General features: G+C 41.9%; 1 protein-coding gene across 2 annotated transcripts in view; it reads left to right on the top strand.

Annotated features, from left to right (window-relative positions):
- Nhe1 (Na[+]/H[+] hydrogen exchanger 1) overlaps positions 1 to 19902 on the top strand; it is a 52300-nt gene that overhangs the window by 20544 nt on the left and 11854 nt on the right. The window contains exons 6-12 of one of the 2 annotated variants that reach the window (XM_084587860.1): positions 1252 to 1353; positions 3999 to 4177; positions 4289 to 4427; positions 7243 to 7348; positions 11421 to 11471; positions 11864 to 11946; positions 19503 to 19614. In XM_084587860.1, the coding sequence (XP_084443986.1) occupies positions 1252 to 1353; positions 3999 to 4177; positions 4289 to 4427; positions 7243 to 7348; positions 11421 to 11471; positions 11864 to 11946; positions 19503 to 19614 (772 nt within the window). Of the gene's footprint in view, positions 1 to 1251; positions 1354 to 3998; positions 4178 to 4288; positions 4428 to 7242; positions 7349 to 11354; positions 11472 to 11863; positions 11947 to 19502; positions 19615 to 19902 lie in introns of both variants that reach the window. The other variant, XM_084587859.1, reaches the window with a different exon arrangement.

Genomic DNA, 19902 nt, shown 5'->3' with positions numbered 1-19902 from the left:
GAATTTTTTTTTCAACGCCAAGTTCTCCTATCCCTATATTATGCCTTCATTAACCGTCACCTTAATTATTGCATAGCCATTTATTATGCATTTCTCATCTTCAAAACCAAGCGCTTCGAATTATATCTTTCAGCTCATACACAGCCTCTGCTTCACCCTTTTACTTTGACCTAAACATTCTTCCCTTGAAATGCCTCCTTAATCTTAGGTTAGGTATTCTAATTTACAGTAAATTAGAATACCTAACCTAAGATTAAGGAGGCATTTCAAGGGAAGAATGTTTAGGTCAAAGTAAAAGGGTGAAGCAGAGGCTGTGTATGAGCTGAAAGATATAATTCGAAGCGCTTGGTTTTGAAGATGAGAAATACATAATAAATGGCTATGCAATAATTAAGGTGACGTGCTCACAATGATAGTTGTCAACTTCTCTGTTTCTCTGAATCTTTCCTCGCTAATATAGTAATACCACTTGATTCTCTGAACAAAGCAATGTGCTACTACCAAAAGTGAACACAAATTACGGAAAACAAACTACTTTTTCTCCGTGAATAAAAATTTGGAATTCATTACCGCTAGCAGTTAAATTGGCACATTTGCAACCCGCTTTTTACACTCTACTAAAAAAACATCTCTTCAAAAAATTCAGCTTCATACCTTACCTAAGGTTGCCTTAATCACATTTTCTGTTCCCCACTCCGACAGCAAACGGTCAAAGTGTTCGTCTTTGTGAATAATCTTATCTGTCTCCACTTCCGTTTTTATTATCTTTCCATCCATTCATTGCCCATTCTGTATCTAATATCTCTTGTGTTTTTCATCATGTTCTTGCGCTTTACCAGTTGTATGCCTTTGCTTGCTTTTTCTTTTTGTTTGAAAACTTATGCCCGCTAACTATTGTGTAACTTATTCATTGCCGAAAATTTTACTAATAGGTTTAAATTTGATTTTTTTCCAGATCCTCTGCTACATTTGTGTATCTATACTCATGTATTCCTGATGGGAGGTCCCCCAGACAGTCTTACTTTGGAACCTCCTACTGTACTAACTATTTTTATGCACTTATGATTGATTTGTATTTCGTTTTAATAAACCTTCAAACTTTCAGACCATTATGTTGAAGTTTCTAAGAAAAGGCCATGCAAGGTTATCACAAAACTAGTATTCTCCTGTGAAATTTCACAGTGTAATAAGCGTGCCATGCATTGCAGGCCTAATACTGTCATTTGCATGTTATGTTTCTCTAAATTGCAGGGCAACTTCTTCCAAAACATTGGATCCATCTTAATATTTTCTATTGTTGGAACAACCATCTCAGCGCTTGTAATTGGTGGAGGTGTCTATCTGCTTGGCCTGGTGAGTTTGTGTTGTGGTTTGCATTTGAGGTGCTGATGTCTACTACATTTTATCTCGTGATAGTTAATTCACTTGTGTTTGCTCAATGGCAGGCAAAATAATACACAAAATTTCAGCTGTATGGAGAACTGGCTACATTGGTGGCATTAAGTGCCCACTGAGATACCCTTGTATCTCGTAATATAGGTACCTTCTTGTAATATACATTTCATATTATGGATATTAATATGTATATTATGGATGATAGTAGTTCTTAAGTGAGTGTGTGGTAGATCCTTATAGTTTTTTATTCTCTTAATCTTTTTCTCTGAGCTTCCTATTTTTAACACTTCCAGTTTGGTGAGGTAGCTCAGCATTTTCTGTAAAAATAGGCCAAAGGAGGAATCGCAAACAAGCAAGAACCATGCAGCGCATACACAGTGCTATTTATAATCTCTACTTTTGGTTGTATGACTGGATCTTATAGAACTCTGTAGGGTTATTTAAGTTTATAGAAAAATTTTATCGAACCCATTCAAAAATTTCGATGTTTTGAAAGGATTTTGAGTTGTGCAGCAGAGTGACTCAGTGCAAAAATAACTTACAAACTCAGTTGATGCAGTGTTTCTTTAATTGCTCATTTTGTGTATGAGGCAAATCTTTGCTCCACCATTCCTGTTCAAATCACTCAGTTTGAACAATTACATGCAATGCCCCATTCTGGCACCACCGCGGTGGTGCAGTGGTTAGGGCACTTGACTGCTGTGCCCAAGGATGTGGGATTAAGCCCCGGCCGCGGTGGGTACTTTTCGATGGAGGCGAAAAACAAGGCACCTGTGTGCTGTGCGATGTCTGTGCACATTAGAGAAACCCAGGTGGTCGAAATTTCCGTAGCCCTCCACTACAGCGTCTCTCATAGCCTGAGTCGTTTTGGGACATTAAACCCCATAGACCAACCAGCTGAATGCCCCATTCTGAGCGATCAGGGCCTCTTCTGGACAGTTAACATCATCCAGTATGTTGCGAAAGCACTGTGCTGCAGTTTTAAAATCATTCTTTTTTTCTTATCATCCATATACAACATACATCAGCATACAACATACAACATATATATCCTACATACAAAAAAGACCAGCACCAGACAAGAGTTCAGGCCCTGAGCAAAGCACACAGAACGAATCCGGAAATCAGATACACTGATGCAGCAAAATTACCCAGGAAGACAAGCCCACTCCATTAGCGTCATGGATTCCACATTTTCAAAAAAGACCTCTGCAACTGTTCCAAAAAATGACACTGACGCAGCCAAAGAGGCTGCAGTTGCTTTAGCAATCTCGATCAGCAAAAAACATGTTACCATTCTCAGTGATTCACAATCTGCATGCAGAAACTACCAAAAGAGAAGAATATCCAGCATAGCACTTAAAATCTTCCCCTGCCTCTCAGACGCCTACATCATATGGACTCCGGGAGTCACCCACTTGGAAGGAAACGAGGCCGCCAATGCCTCAGCCCAAGGATATGCTAACCGGGCACCACTTCCAAAGGGATTTCGGAGAACACAGGGTGTACCCAAGAAATATACTGACATCCTCCTGCATTACAAACTTCCCAAAAGAAAATATTCCCCGCCCCACACGAAACTAACCAGAGAAGAAGCAGTCATCTTCCGAAAAATCCAAACCAACAGCCACGTCTATGGCACCTGACTACACAGGATCTCACCCACCACCTACAAATATAAATGCGCATTTTGTAACATACCAAACACCCTACAATATATGGGGTGGGTATGCAAGGGACCACATGGTACCATAACCACCAAGGACTTAACCGAAGAGCAGTGGGAAACTCAGTTGTCAAGCCCCAGCCTGGATCATCAGCCTAGTCTGATCGACCGGACTCGGGAGATGGCTTGGGTCCGCGGCTTCCTTGACTGAGGAGGCTGCCCACCTAGGGCGAATATTTCACGCCTGCTCTGAATAAATGCTTGTCTCTCTCTCATCCACATGAGGGACTGCCTTTAAACTTCACACTAAACCTTCTGACGTGAAATGATCGTGAAAAGCATTCTGCAGAAATAGCACGGAACATAGCGGACAAGAAATTCATGTAATTTGCTCCAGCCAGCCCAGACTACTGACACATGCTCATCTATAAGTTTGGGTTCCACTGTTCCTGAGGAGATTCAGTGCTTTCTGGGCCTCTCTGGATGTACTGAGCATGTTCTGAACAATTTCATGCCACCTGCAGGGAGCAGACACAGTTTTCTGCATCACGGTCCGACACTCCCCTGACACTCCACTGCAGAATAGCCCAAAACTGTGCCTCTGAACAATTGACCCTTTTTTGTGTGTGTTGATTGAAAAGTTTAAAAGAAAGAGTTCTGTAACTTTGAAAAGCAGAGTCTAATGCATAAAAAATATATTCTATTCTTTATGCAAATTTGGGGTAAGGGGTATGCAAATATTGAAATTTTCAAATACGAATTGAATACTTTTTGTCATTTGTTTCAACTTTGATATGACCACACTATATTGGAAGAAAATAAATAGTGTGCAAAACTTTTTGTTGTGCAAAGCATGGCTGAGTAGTAGGTTAATATAATGGACAAGTAGCATAGTTGAAGCTAATTCAATTATGTACAATGCTTTTTGCACCTACAGGCTGATGTAGCCTACAAGCTTGACTTCACTGAAAGCTTTGCGTTTGGCTCACTTATATCAGCTGTGGACCCTGTAGCCACGCTGGCTATCTTTCATGCTTTGGATGTCGACCCAGTACTCAACATGTTAGTGTTTGGTGAGAGCATCCTCAATGATGCAGTCTCTATTGTCCTTGCCACGTGAGTTACCCCACCTTCTTTGTACCAGTCTCTTTAGTCTTGGAAACATTTAGCAGTGTGTGTGTGCGTGCATGTGTGTGTATTTTTTATTGATTTTTTTTTTTTTCTCAGAACCATTCTGGAATCAGGAAGCCCAAGCATGGTTTCCTTGACAACAGGCCAGCTCGTATTGCACGGCATTCAGCGCTTCTTTCTCGTGTTCTTTTGCTCTGCTGCTATTGGAGTGGCCTTTGCCTTGGCAGCAGCTCTTATATCCTTCTTGCTCTTGCTGTGATATGATTTCTGTAAATTGTTTGTTGAGGTTACATTGGTGTTTTGCATCCTTCTCGAAGTAGACGTTTTAACAGGCTCTAGGAGCATTTTCTGCATTTGGAAACATGCACTTTTAAGGTGGTGAACATGAATCAGCCAAACCACCTTTGAATAGTTTTGGTCGGGTTGACTGTAATCGTTAATTTATAATATATGCAAGGTAGCATATTTTAAGCGAAGCAACCTTGCATTGAATAGCTCCTTAAAAGCTAAGTAAAACCAGCTTAGCTGCCAAAAACACTGTCATCGGAAAGGGGAGAGGGTCTCAAATAAAAGTAAGGCTGGCGCCATTTCTCCAAGTTCTCAATGTTTTTACCTCTTAAAAGGCTGGATAGTGTTGTGGGTAGATTAATATATTTTCGTTAGTGTACCTTTTTACTAGGCTTGTGTAAACAGTATGTGCATGTGCATGCATGCGTGCACAAAGTTAATTTGAAGAAGATAATAACTTGCTTCACGTAATTTGAAGTCTGTGTCGTTTCACTGTCTTCTGTGGGCAAATTGAGGAATTTTCAAAACCATTTTTTTTTTAATATGCATGGCCATTGCACTGCAAAGAAAGAGTATACTGAAGTTTTAAAACACAACTTTAGCAGTCTTACACAGGATTCTTCAAATGCATACAAATCAATTTACGTGATTGCTAATGAGGAAATACATAAAGACACGAAATAAAAAAGACAACCCTTAAAGCAGAATAACATATCTGTAGTTCTAGAAATGTTATTTGCTCATAATGAATGCTTTGACATTTTAAGTACCAAACATAAGGACTGAATTAAATATAGAATATATTGTACTATTTTCAGTGGTATTCATAATTATCAATTATATTCACACAAGGATTTTTTAAAGTAACATGTTCAGCTTTTTTATTAAAGGTGCATTTTTAAAGTGCTTTTCATATTGAAGTTACTATATATTTTTGTAGATGCACTGCTTTTCTGAAATTGGGCTTTTTTGTTTTGTTATTTTGAGGTAGACAGTAAGGTAAGCATCTTGTATTGCAGAAAAAAGCAAAAAAAGAACGTCATTCATGTATTTAGGTTGCAACAAATGCAGTATGATCAGAAGTAGCTTAAATGGTCTCACATATAGGATATCGTCTACTGTAATTTGTACCCATTAGCATCCGTATATAGTTAGCTTTATTGGTGAGCAAATAGTGAAATGTTATACGTGAATGAATTCAAACTAAATAATAATTACTGAAAAGTGAAACTAGAAGAAAGCAACTTGCATTTGGCATAAAATGTCAATTCATTTACTTTTTTGAAGGCACCTGTTTGATCAGTCAATGAAAACACTAATGCTATGTCATTGAATACATAAGTGTGAAAAATGTTTTAGCATAATAATTCACTTACTGGTAGCTCCTACCATGTGCATGTGTAGATAAGATGGTATAAGAACTTTTGCTGTAACTTACATTTTTAACATAGAAAGTCATTTAGTACTCACTCTGGCCTCTTAAGAAGTCAGGTAACTTTGCTGGGAACGTCAATGTAGAGTTGACCCGCTGCAGTGGCTTAATGGCTTTGGCGTTTGGCTGCTGATCCCAAGGTCACTTGTTAATCCCTGCCATGGCAGCCATATTTCAGTGGAAGCAAGCTACGAAATACTGCTGTGCTACAGAATTTCACTGCAGAAAAAAGAACACTGGGTGGCATAAGCTAACCCAGAGCCTTGTAATATGATATCCCTCATAGCCCAAGTGGTGTTTTGCAGTGTTAAACGCTACAGAACTAATTGCACACATATTATGTACACCCCTCCCCACCAATGCATTTTTTTTTCTGAGCAAGTCCTATGTTGGAGAGGTTGGAAAGTATGCAATGCAACATTCATTGCTTTCTGTATGTACATGTGTAGCATGCCTGGCAGCAGTGCATCATGCATTTATCCACACAGTACTCAAGGAGAGCTCCCAAGTGATTTTGCTTCCAGTGCAATAATCCTTTCAGATAAAAAGACTTATTGTAAAAAAGCTAAATTGAGAACTAAGGTTTGTGCCAGCATAGTATGTAGCATAATGAGAAAGAACTCTATTTGTAACTTACAAGTGCTGGTTTTCATGTGCAGTGTGAATATGTATACAAGGTCTGGGCATATGTCCACATAAATGGAGTGGTTGACTCACTAAAACAGTCTCACGTGTATTCAAATGTGCACTAACACCCAGAAGAATATGCTTGTCATGAACAGCTACAGATGAGAGTGTAGTATTCGTGCTGTCATGGGTGCAGCCTTATAGTCACTCATTACAAGAAAATGATAGCATTAAAGACCGGTTTCTCCAGAATATCTGGAGTTAGCGTGATCGGCATCAGGATTGTGAGTTAAAAATCACGAGCACGCCTTTGGCTGGTGGTATTTGGCGGGTGAGATGACCAGGAGTGATTGGTCGGTGGGTTGCGTGATGAGCTTTTTAAGATGGCAGGATGAGATGTAAGTCGAATCCTCTGGAACCCTTGTATCCTGAGCCAGAGGTACTACTCCTAGGCCTTGCAGACGCGTTCGTGCAGCTCGGTTGGTAGATGGTATCCGTCGGATACTGTGGCCGGGCTTTGATTAGCCTGCAGATTGTGTGCCATCATTAAACAACACTGCGTGGCTGAGTAAGCAGGTGTCGCCAGCTTGGGCAGCTTCCTTTTCTTTGGTGGACATTTATCTTTTGCTACTGTTGCTTATTTAGGTCAAGTGTAAAAGAGAGGTTGCTGTTGCTCCTTAACCAAACTTGTTCATTGGTGCACCTGCTCAAGTATGTAGATCTGCGCAAGAACCCATCCCTGGAGTTTGGGATGATGCTGGTTTTTGTTTATGCTCCTTATGGGCTTGCAGAAGGCATACACCTGTCAGGTGAGTCATTAATTTTTTTTCTACAAAATAACCCTCCTGTGCTCAAGTATAGATGATAACTGTTAATTAAAACTATCATCTGTGCTTAATGACATTCACTGTAGCAATTTGTCATGTAATTTAGTATATTCTAATTGGTGACAGTTGTTCAGTCTGATGTTGAGTGTTGCTTAATCTTGTTTCCAAGCAGTGACCCCAGTGTTTTCAAACAATAGCATATTCTGCATACTTAAGTTGTGTATTGTGAGACTTGCTGACTTTGTCTCGCAACGTAGGGAAATAGTCTCGTGATCTTCACTTAAGATTGTGATGCATACTTCCTTTTTGTTAGTATGTTTGTGTTCCTGAGTGACAGGTTGAGGCAATATAAACGTTTACTGAGATAACTTTTGCATTTGATAAAATTGGGGCTAAAAAAAAATTGGCTGTGACTTTAGCTCAACTATGCCAGGATATACATAGCAAAAGCATGTGTGCCTGGCACTGGTCTGCTTCCTCTCCAATCCAATCTAATCCCATCCATTCCAATCTAATCTAATCCAATCCAAACCAGTCCAGTCTAATCAAATCCAGTCCAATCAAATCCAGTCAAATAAAATCCAGTCTAATTAAATTCAGTCCAATCAAATCCAGTCTAATCAAACCGGTCAAATCCAATCCTGTTCAATTCAATTCAATCCTGCTCAATTCAATCCAAACGAGTCCAGTTCAATCAAATCTAATCTAGTCCAATCCAATCCAATCCTGTCCAATGCTGAGTGCATGCTTTCCCGAAATGCACCGCTGACTAGCCTATCATCATCACTACTATCGTCCTCACGCTAGAGAAGGAGAATTAAGATGTGCTACTCACGATCCTGGGCATGGTGCGGGTACGGGATCGTGAGTAGCGCATGTGATCTTTTTGTGCTCCTGGGACTGTTTAGTCTGTGGAAGAGCCGCATGACAGATCGCCACGCAGAGCCACCACGTTCATCGAAGTCTCTGCTCAGAGAACAGTGTGCTATGGTGCGGGGGGTATATGCTGCGCAGGATCAACCGCCTGCCTGGTTACTTTTACTTGGTGCATGTATCTCCCGGAATTTTGATGTGTGGGCAAAGTGAGAGCTCGATGCTGGTGTGAATGTATATGACAGGTTGCAGGCTATGTCATTTTATTCTTGATTGCAAGTGCAGGTTAGTCTGGTTGTCTAGCTATTTTGTTGTTGCATTAAAAACGAGACAGCTTCTTCTGGTTGCTTCTTGATTGCCAGATGGCACAGCGAGCGCGCGGCGTTCTCCAGCTGCGGCGGTTGCTAGGCAATGGCTCTGTGCCTCTTCGGAGCACCGTTACAGCAAAATTGCAAGTTCGTAGCCAATGTAGCTTTTGCTACAAAAAATAAACCAACTGCAGTGTCTTAGTGGCTGTGGCATTTGGGTATTGAGCACAAATTGGCACAGAGTGCTGCTCAGCCGCAGTGGCTTCAATTTGACGAAGGGTCAAATACAAAAGACTCATAATCTGTGCAATGCCTATAGAAAACCCCAGGGGGTCTTAATTAGTTTGTAGCCTCCCACTGGGGGGCGGTGGTGTCATCTATAACCTATGTGCAGCGTTTGGTACACTGAGCTCCACATATGATGCCTTACTACAACAGAGAGAGAGGATGCAAAGATAAATTGGTCAGACATACTGATTTAGGCGGGACAGTCCTGTTGCCTGTGGGACAGCGTTCTGTCCCGCTTTGGCTTTCTCGAGCGAAGCTTTGGTGAGCAACTACTTTTTAAAATCCTTTTAGAAACGGGATGGTCATGAACACCGCAAAGCTCAGTAGTTTCTTTCTTTTCTTTTTTCTTTCCCGATATTGTTCGAACCTTTCCAAAAAAAATGCCTGCGGCTTTGCTCAGCTAACCCTGGTTATGCAGGCGAAAGCTTTGGTATCACCTGGTTAAGCCTCGGTTTAGCTGTGATTAGGCTTTGCTATACATGCATTGTTAATTACATCTTTCACTTGCCGTTGAGCAACTTGGCTGGGGTTCAACTCGTTTGAACCTGGTTATGATGAGCGAAAGATCGGTTAAGCACAATTAGATACAGTTTATCTTTACTTCATCTTTTATTGTTCAAGCCTTGGTCAATCTTTATTGCTTAACACCAGGTAAAGTTCCGCCTATTGTGCCGATTAAATCAAAGACCATACCTATAATTGATGGAGTAGTTCGCCACAGTTTGAATGTCCGAAACTTCCAGGTCACACCCAAGTGGGAACTTGTGGAACTCCAGGTCTAAATTTGTTCCACTGTGTCATTGACACGTTTTACCTGCTGTCTCTCAAGTCGAGCCTCTCTGTCATCTTTGGTTTCTGCTTCTAATCTGGCATGCTTCCTTTCACGTTCATTGGCAAGTGCCTGTTCGTGGTGAACAACATATACAGGGTGGTCACATTCGGCCTACCGTCTTCGATTCACAGCCGAACGACGAGTACCTGCAACTCGTTCTTCCATAGCTCTGCAAAGCACTGAGCAGTGCCCATGCTTATATCAGGAGAATGGCGAGTCACATGGTTAAGCGCAACCGCGATGCAAACCGAGCTCGCTATGGCGAGTCACGTAGTTAGGCACACCTGCTCAGCAAGCGAGTTCCGCAGTAAAGCTCATGTTTTCAGGGTCATTTGAGCAGACACAGCGAAATCGGCACCGCTAGGCTATTAAAGCTTTTGCTTTAAAATCATGTCTCCATCACCTGTCTATCACTAAATCCATCACTGTGCGGCAGCATCGCCTGTCCATGGCCACTCAAAGCTCACATCTGCTTATGCCTCAAAGGCTTGCATTCTAATTCGTTTTACTTTCGTTGCTTACTCAGTGCATGATTTCTTGTTTCATGAATTTGAAAGTGTCCCCCTCTGCTGTAATGCCTACCGGCGGTGTAGGTACCAAATAAATAAATAAATAATCGCACTCAAATATCACTTGGCTGCTTTCATTAACAACACAGCATGGTGACTATTTTAGGTTTGAAGGTTTGTTGTGCTGTTGGCAAGAGATACTAAACTATGGTTGGGTTAAAGCAAAAAAATGGCGTTTTTCTTCATGAAATAAAAGTGCAACATCTAAATAATCTACTTGTTCCACTCCCACCTCCCCTCCTCCACCCCCAACCCCGCTCCCCGTCTTACTTGAGGCACATTGATTATGGTCACATGTGCAAAGAGCCTACAGTTGATAGCAGGACTCACGTCTATATTTTCTTTGTTTCTAAGACAGATTTTGCAGTCTGTTAGAAAATAAGATAGACTGTTGCTATAGTTTCCTTTCTTGCAATGTTGCCCCCTTCCTTCATTACTTATTGTCGATGGCAAGGTTGTACTGGGCACATGCCTCATCTTGTTGCTTATATTTTGCATTTGTTATGCAACTAGTTGGTTCTGTGGAGTTAGTTTTCTGATATCATTTTTATGCATGGTGTAAATGACAGGATTTGCGCCTCAATTTTCATCTTTTACTGTGTAAACTTTAATGTAATCAGTAAACAGCTGTGTGGTTGCCATCATGTGGGCAGGTTGCCACAAAAAGCTTTTAGAACACCGAAATCGCGAAAAATCTGAATTTCCTTATTTCTTAAAGGCACGGCCAGCCATTGAGGGCTGAATTCTGCAGACTGAGCAGGGAAGCACAAAGCGCACCCTTCACTTTGTCACTGCATGCTTATATACTAAGTAATTACAGTTTTTTTTTTTTTTTTTAATGCTTCAGAGGCACTTGTAGCTTTTGGAGCACTGTTTCAGGGAACGTACTCATAATATATTGAAGCTGGTGACTTTTCTTTCTTTCACAGTTTGCACTCAAACCTTTTTGGGCTTATATAGTTATTAAACATTCTCTTTCTGCTTAGTTTCTTTGTTTAGATGTGGCAGCTACAAGATCTAATATATCATGTATATATTCATTGCCTAGCTCATTACAAAATGTTGTGGCAGGGCTGTAATCTTATGTTTGTTCTTTTCCTCTTCGCATGGTGGCAAAGGCATTATGGCAATCCTTTTCAATGGTGTTGTGATGTCTCATTACACCCACTTCAATCTGTCTTCAGTGACTCAGATTACAATGCAACAAACACTGCGGACCATCTCACTCATTGCCGGTGAGATTTCCTTTTTTTCCCTCTGCTGAGATTTTTATCATGTGCTTGCTTACTTTTCTTTCTCTTCTTATTTCTTTTTTTGCTTTATACCTTGACATTGTTTATGTGGGAGGATTGGACACTGTGTCAATCATTTCTGTTTCTTGCCTGATGTAAAAAAAAAAAAAAAATGTCACCTCCTGTTATTGGCCGCAAGTGAAACTTGCTAGCATGGGAGCTGCTGTGGCTATGTGTTCCTGATATTCAAGTACATATATATGGTATAATTTTGATATAATCTGAGTGTTAAAAAATAGGAGTAGTGAAGGCCAAAGGCCTTTGGTAACAGTTTATTTTTTAAAAAACCTCATTATAACCTTTTGAACGTCTCATTCTTTCCTTCATCCTTGCAGAGACCTCAGTGTTTGCCTACCTTGGCCTTGCTATATTCAGCTACAGGCTTATTATCAAGCCCTCTCTTATTATATGGAGTATTGTGAGTCTTTTTGTGAACATCTTACCTCTCGTTTTACTCACGTATCTCTTTTCTCATTATGCCATAGAAAATAAAACTCTAATGCTCCTTTGTATCGTTCTTTTACTTTATTTACATTATTTTTCTAACTGTTTGATTTGGCCATGTTTCGTAAAATCTGATGCAGCCTTTTTCTGTGCACCTTAGCGCTCTATATGAATGCTTTCTTTTTCAGTTAATTGGGCCACTGGTGTAAGACCACTGGCATTTAAGGCATTTGTTTGCTCCCATAATGTAAATTAGAACTCCATTGTGGATAGATTTAATTGCTTCAGATAAATGGCTTATATCTTTCACAAATTTTTAAGAGAGGGCATTATTTCATGAGTTGCCTAGTTGCCATTAGAGGTAATGGAAACCATTCACTTGCCAGCAGTCCCTGCACATGCTGGATGAAGCTCTGGGGGTTGTGGGGGATACGTGGAGCACATGTGGAACTTGTGTGGAATGAGCTAGCCCCCTTGTGTTTAAGGGCATATATTAGGACAGGCAGAAAAAAAAAATAAATAATGAGTGCCTACCAGCATTGCTAAAAGCACAGCAGGCTCCTCACCTGAAAGTGGGGAGTCCCATAGAGTGAGACAAAAATGACAGATTTTTGAAAAGCTACCATAGCAACTCACAGCCGGGGAAATGGACCCATGGAAACTGTCATTATCTGCCCTGGGAAGTAGCAAAATGAGATTGGGAAACTGTAAAGGGTAGATGGTAATTTGGAAGGGGTTATTGGTTATGGGACAGAAGGGAACACGGTTCCTGCCACAGTGGCTCTGGAGTCAGGGTGCTCGGCTGCTGATTCCAAGGACGTGGATTTGATACAGGCCATGGCGGCCACGTTTCAATGGAAGCAAAAAGCAATGCACCCATGAACTGTGCGATGTCAGTGCGTGCATGTTATAGAACCCCAGATGGTCGAAATTTCCGAAGCCCTCCACTATGGCATCTCTCAAAGCCTCAGCCGCTTTGGGATATAAAACCCCTATAAAGCCATAAGTGGTTAAGAAGAGATGGAGCATGCATGTAACCTGCAACTGAGGAGCAAATTGTTACAAAATCCTAGGGAGAGTGGCTTTTGTATAGGTATCCCTTGGTAAAGGGTACACCGCAGAGTTCTGTTCGTGGTGAAAGTGTTCACATTGCATGACATTCATGGTCGTAGAAGGTGCGTTTGCATCCTAATTATGGCGACAAACACATTTTAGTGGGTGTGTAACCAGGTGCCATGACGTCTCTAATCTCTTTAAGTGAACATGCTTAGCCGTCACATAACTTCTTTTTTTCTCTCTACGGTATGTACTGATGTGCTGAAAGCGTTGGGAATATACATCTATGGCAGCCAGGTTTTGCGTCCTTTTAGTTTTTTTTTTTTTTATTATTATTATTTCTGACTACCATATCATTTAACTTCTTTATATGAGGTATTTAGTTTTGGAATGTGTAAGCATTTACCTCACGGTGTCAATCTTTTTCCTCTGCAAGTGAGTGCAGGTCTCACTGCAATATGTTCATGCAGATAGGGTGTCTGAAATATATCACTGTGTCGAGGTTGTGTAGCTAATTGTTGAGAGGAACAAAGAATGATGAGCATTACCATTGCCTTCTGCTGTACTTCTTGAGTAAAGTGGAATGTTTCCGGTCTAGTTGGTCCAATTACATATGAGTAGATTAGCTTGAACATTAGGAAATCGACAGAATGTAGATAGGCCTGCTTCTCAGCCTTTTTTGTTTACTGGAGGCTTCTGCCTTCATTTCTGTTCTAAACCTTTTTGACAATATCTTTCTTTGGAGATATTTCGGAGTGGACTATCGCCACCTTAATCAAATAACAAAGAAAGATGTTTACCCTCTTCCACAAATTGACGGCGCGCTTGACTGCTTGCATGGTGCCAGCTATTTTTCTTCCATCAACATGCGTTCAGGCTACTGGCAAATTGCTGTCGACGAACGGGATCGCGAGAAAACCGCATTTGTCACCCCCGACAGACTCTATCAATTCAAGGTGATGCCATTTGGACTCTGTAACGCTCCTGCGACATTCGAGCGCATGATGGACTCGCTCCTGCGTGGCTTCAAGTGGACAACATGTTTATGCTACTTAGATGACATCATAGTTTTCTCTTCCACGTTCGCAACCCACCTTGATCGACTTTCTACAGTCCTGGTCGTTTTTCGCTGCGCCGGTCTTCAACTGAACGCCAAAAAATGCAGCTTCGGTAGGCGCCAAATCAAAGTCCTGGGTCATTTGGTTGATGCAAATGGTGTGTAGCTCGACCCTCGCAAGGTTCGAGCCGTGCGCGAGTTCCCTACCCCGCGTAGCTCAAGGGACGTGCGAAGCTTCCTTGGCCTTTGCTCCTACTTCTGCCGCTTCATTTGGAACTTCGCAGACATCGCTCGTCCGCTTACCTCTCTTCTGAAGAAAAACGTACCTTTCACATAGGGCTGTGACCAAGTCTATGCCTTCACGACGCTTATTTCCGTCCTCACTACACCACCTGTTCTGGCGCACTTCGATCCTTCTGCACCTACCGAACTGCGCACCGACGCTAGCGGCCATGGTATTGGTGCTATCCTTGCCCAATCCCAGCATGGGTCCTCCCGCGCCATTGCTTATGCCAGCCGCCTGCTTTCGTCCTCTGAGCGCAATTATTCAATTACAGAGTGGGAATGCCTTGCACTTGTTTGGGCGCTGACCAAATTTCGCCCTTATTTGTTTATGCGGTCCTTCTGTGTAGTGACAGACCATCATGCTTTGTGTTGGCTGTCCTCACTTAAGGACCCCACTGGCCGTTTAGGTCGCTGGGCCTTGCGAATACAAGAGTACGAATTTACTGTGGTATATAAGTCCGGCCACTTACACCAAAGACGCTGACTGCTTGTCCCGCCATCCCATAGATCCTCCCGGTTTGTCCGACCATACTGCTGACGACTACATTTTGTCCATCTCTGACTTTATAAATATCGCCTCCGAGCAGCGTCGGGATCCTGCCCTGCTACCAATTATAGACCAGCTGCGCAACAACCCCGATTCTTTTGCCAGCATGTTTGTGCTCCATAACGAGACATTATACAGACGCAATATGCGTCCAGATGGCGCGGACTTTTTACTGGTTGTTCCGGCTCATCTGCGCTCTACTGTCCTCGCCCAACTTCACGACGGCCCTACAGCAGGACACTTGGGAGTATCACGCATGTACGACCGTGTGCGACGACGATTTTTCTGGCCTGGTCTCTACCGCTCTGTCCGTCGCTACGTCACCGCTTGTGAGCTATGTCAGCGCCGTAAGACACCATCGCTTCAACCTAGTGGGCCCCTGCAACCAATCTCAGTGCCGACTGAACCGTTTTTTCGTGTGGGCCTCGATCTTCTTGGGCCTTTTCCGACGTCGACATCTGGAAACAAATGGATTGCTGTGGCGACTGATTATACTACCCGATATACTGTAACTAGGGCCATCCCCACCAGCTGCGCCTCCGACGTTGCTGACTTTCTTTTGCGTGACGTATTCTTGATTCATGGCGCTCCGCGTCAACTGCTCACAGATCATGGCCGCTGTTTCCTTTCTAAAGTGGTTCATGACCTTCTCCGCTCATGCGCTACTCGTCACCAATTCACCACGGCCTACCATCCGCAAACGAATGGTCTTACTGAGCGCCTTAATCAGACACCGACCGACATGCTATCTATGTATGTGTCCGATCACCATCGTGAGTGGGACATCTCCTTACCTTTCGTCACGTTCGCCTATAACTCCTCATGCCATGATACCGCCGGATACTCTCCCTTTTATCTACTTTTCGGCCGCAACCGTTTACTCCCCTTCGACACCTTGCTGCCTCTTGACAACTCTTCCTGTAGTTACGCTTCGGACGCCATCGCCCCTGCTGATGCCGCCCACCACATTGCTCGAGACCGGCTTGGCTCGTCTCAGTGCTCACAAAAGCGTCGTTATGACCTGCATCACCGAGACGTCCACTACCCTCCTGGTTCCCTCGTTCTTCTTTGGCTTCCGGCCCGTCGTGTGGGGATGTGCGAGAAACTTCTGCCTCGTTACGTGGGTCCTTACTGCGTCCTGCGACAAGTCACCGATGTGACCTATGAGATCACCCCTCTACAGCCCAAATATCCTTCCACAACCCCTCATCCAGAAATTGTGCACGTCGCCTGTCTGAAACCATACCATTCAAGTTCTCCTGTGTAGGCAGCACCGGGACGGTGCTTCTCCCGCGCAGGGAATACTGTTACGGTGCGCAATATCTAGATGACGATGACGCACTGGTGGGGTGTTAATTTGTGAAGAAGACGACGCTCAGGTTAAGCTGGATTCGTGCTGGTAATGTGTGCTTCTGAGAGTTATCTGGCATTTACCGCTGTGCAAGTTTCCCTTAACAATATGTTCATGCATGTCAGATATATATCCTTTCATTTGCATAGGATGGCCTGTCACAAACTCCTTGGTGCAGTGTATGGTCTAGTTAATTCTCAATCATATGCGTAGGAGACATAGGATGCATGCTTTTATGAGTGACTTCATCCCTTGGATCTACTTATGCTGTTGCTCATAGTCGTGTTGGAATAGTAAAAGATTGAGAAGATATTTAGGGAAAGTACATGGAGCTGAAAATTGTGATGTGATATGCTCTCTTGGTCAAAAGTCCAGGCCACATGGTTTGTTTTATATATGTAATTGAGTAAGGTACTTATTATATTCCTGAACCTCTGAGGTTTTTTATCACCTTTCAAGGCCTTTTGGGCCTTAGGGGTATCGCTTTAAAGGGACAGAACACTGGAATTTAGGTCTAGATTTTTTTTCGCCACAGTGGAAAGATTGATGTCTAAAATGTTCGATTCTATAATGCTTTTGTTCGAAACGCTGTAGAAAATTTTTACCGGGAATTTTTCGATCAATGCATGCGCCCGTTTTTATGTAGTCCGATGCTGGAAACCATGAGCAGCGACCACGATGACGACTGGTGGTCGACAAAAAAGACGCACCGAAAACAAATATAACTTTCACTCGCCAGACAGTAATGAGACACTTTTTGCGTAGAGTAACGTCATTTTAAGCTTCACGCTCAATGCTGTTACGGAACAATGACGCACGCCCTCGTCGACGAAAGTTTTAGTGGGCACTGTCATTGCTCCATTCATGAAATTGCAAACAATGTGGCGCCATCTAGTGGTGAAACCTGAAAGCATACCTCTCACGGTGCGAAGGCAGGGGTGGTTTTTATTTAAGGACGCACTGGAGAGAGCACAAAATATAATAAATTATGGCAGGCACTCCTAGAAGAAAAAAGAACAATGTGCAGTTACGAAAATAAGCGATATTTTGCTGACATGTAGTCGTGTGGTGGGCTACACTGAAAGTACTAGGGTTTCTCCGCTAGATAGCGTCTCGGTTGTTTTTATGCAATTTTCAATAGAAAATTAAAATTGTAAAGCCTCTTTTCTTTGATATTGTAGTGCTCGATCTGTACTATATGAGGCAAGATCTTTTCATCTCCACCATAATCTCATGACATATTTTGGCCAGTGTTCTGTCCCTCTAAGTGTCCTAGTATGTGGCTGAACACTTTTCACCAAGGGTGCATGTCAGTGATGACTGTGATTTTGCTTACTAGATATGGTATCAGGACAATTGATACACAATCACTAGCCATATCATTTTGTTAGGCTAAGAGATTTTATAATATTAAACTGATGATAATTGTTGAAATCTTAAAACATCAATGTTCCCTGCCTTCTCATCTAAGCTAGTAAGTCTTATGATTAAAAAAGTGCACCTGCTCTTCAGTATGCTGGTTCGGTTTATGTTACATACCTGATGTTCTTTAAATCAAGCCATTATACTTTAACGTTTTAGTGCTAAGCATAAGTTGGTTTCGTTTGTGGGGTTTTACGTCCCAAAGCGACTTGGCCCATGAGGGTTGCTGTAGTGGAAGGCTGTGGGTAATTTTAATCACCGTGGGTTCTTTAATGTGCACTGGCATCGCACAATACATGAACACCTTGTGTTTCACTTTCTCAAAGCATGGTTGCCATGGCCGGGATTGAACCTGTGTCCCCTGGCTTAATAGTCGATTGTCTTAACAACTGAGAAAAGAGTGGAGAGTTTAGCTTGTTGGTTTAGGATAATGGTGGAAACAGTGCTGACACAGGACAAAACACAACACGCGAACACAACACAGGCGCTGCCTGTGTTGTGTTTCCTAGGTTTTTCAGCGAGGCATTGTAAGGGTATTTTAAAGAAACCAAAATATTTTATCTAATTGCAAGTAGTCTTACACTCGATTAAGCTCAGTTCTTTCACTTGGATGCTGAATCAGCTATCATAGTGTCAAGATGAATCTTATAAGGCATACCTGATGCATTTGTCACAGTGGGAAGTATATGGTTGTGAAAGAAACTTAGCCCTTCTTCTGGGGAAGTTACCCCTAAATGGGTTGCATTTATAGCTAGTAGTAACCAATAATGCAGCAAAGCATTAATAGTCTGAGTAAACAGGAATGCCTTTAATTACTGTTTAGAAACAGTGTTCACTTCATGTTTCCTATCATTCACATTGTTCACAGGTGTAATGGTGCTGACATCACTGCTTTTGTTGACACTGAAAATGCATGCAGTGTCCTGTTCAGCAGTCTGTGGTCACCGCCACTTGAGTGCACTCAGTTTCGTACTGGTGCCGTGTATTTCTTAATTGATTTTAGACTTGCTTTTGTATGATTCAGTTGATGAAAAGCTCGAAGAAGAGAGAAAGCAGATGTAACAGCAACTACTTTTCCTGTGAATGAGCCAATGTGTAATGGTGGAAAGAGCGGTGACACACAACAAAGCAAGGAACACAACACAGATGCTGCCTGTGTTGTGTTCTGCTTCGTCCTGTGGTGGCACGGTTTCCACCATGATTCGAAACCAACAAGCCCAACTCTCCACTGTTCTGAGCCAATGTACATTCACACCTTGTGGGCTGCCCTTATGGGACCTCTTCTCACTTCAAAATTACTGCAGTCGAACCTGGGTATCATATCAAACTTGACAGGGGATTGCAAAAATTTCGGCATAGTATTGGCTTATAAAAATGGTATGTAAAAAACTTTTCAGCACTGTATTGGCTTAATCTCTAGCAGCATGCAAGAGGACATCCTTTCTTCAAAGAAGTGCAAAAAATTTCGGCACCGACTTTGAAGTTCAGTTTGACCTACGGTGCAATAAATTAAGAAATTTGGAATACTTACAAATAGCTTTGACCTGTGAATCTTCTTTATGTGCATGAAAGCTAGAAAGTAATATGAAGTGATTTGATGTAATGTGGCTCTATTACTTTTTGTGAACAGTAATTGGTAGTGTAATTGAATTACATTTGTACAAATTTTTGGAAAGAATTTTGTATGGGGGGGGGGGTAACTGGATGTTTTTTAAAAGTAATAAATGTCATGTATTTAAAGGTTGTAGATGCACTTATTATGTAGTATTTAATCCCTTGTTCCTCATTTAATTTTTTTTCTGTCATTTTCAGGTGCTGTGCTTGCTTGGCCGGGCAGCTAACATATACCCATTGTCCTTCCTTATGAACTACTTTAGAGAACACAAAATTACAAAGAAGATGATGTTTATCATGTGGTACAGTGGTAAGTGAGAATTCTACTTTTGGCTTAGTGAAATATGCTGAGAGGTCTTCAGATTTGGACTTAATGGTCATTGATATGAATCGTTAAATGCTAATCTATGGTTTCTGTTAATCGAAGTCTTGAAAAGCAAACTTGTATGGTTTACCGATTGCATTGTTTTCATATACTGTGTTGACTAGCTTATTAAGTTAATTTGCAACAGATGAAAGCATCAACTCTATTTGTAATTGGTCATTTATGATTCTTATGAATGTTTCAGAGCCCCCTTTATTGCATGTTATATGCAAA

Source organism: Amblyomma maculatum, chromosome 1 (assembly GCF_055883805.1).
Source record: "Amblyomma maculatum isolate TAMU_Amacu chromosome 1, ASM5588380v1, whole genome shotgun sequence".
In the NCBI taxonomy this organism is placed as follows: Eukaryota; Metazoa; Arthropoda; class Arachnida; order Ixodida; family Ixodidae; genus Amblyomma; species Amblyomma maculatum.
Note: the sequence above shows the minus strand (reverse complement) of the source record. Positions and strands in the feature narration are given on the sequence as shown.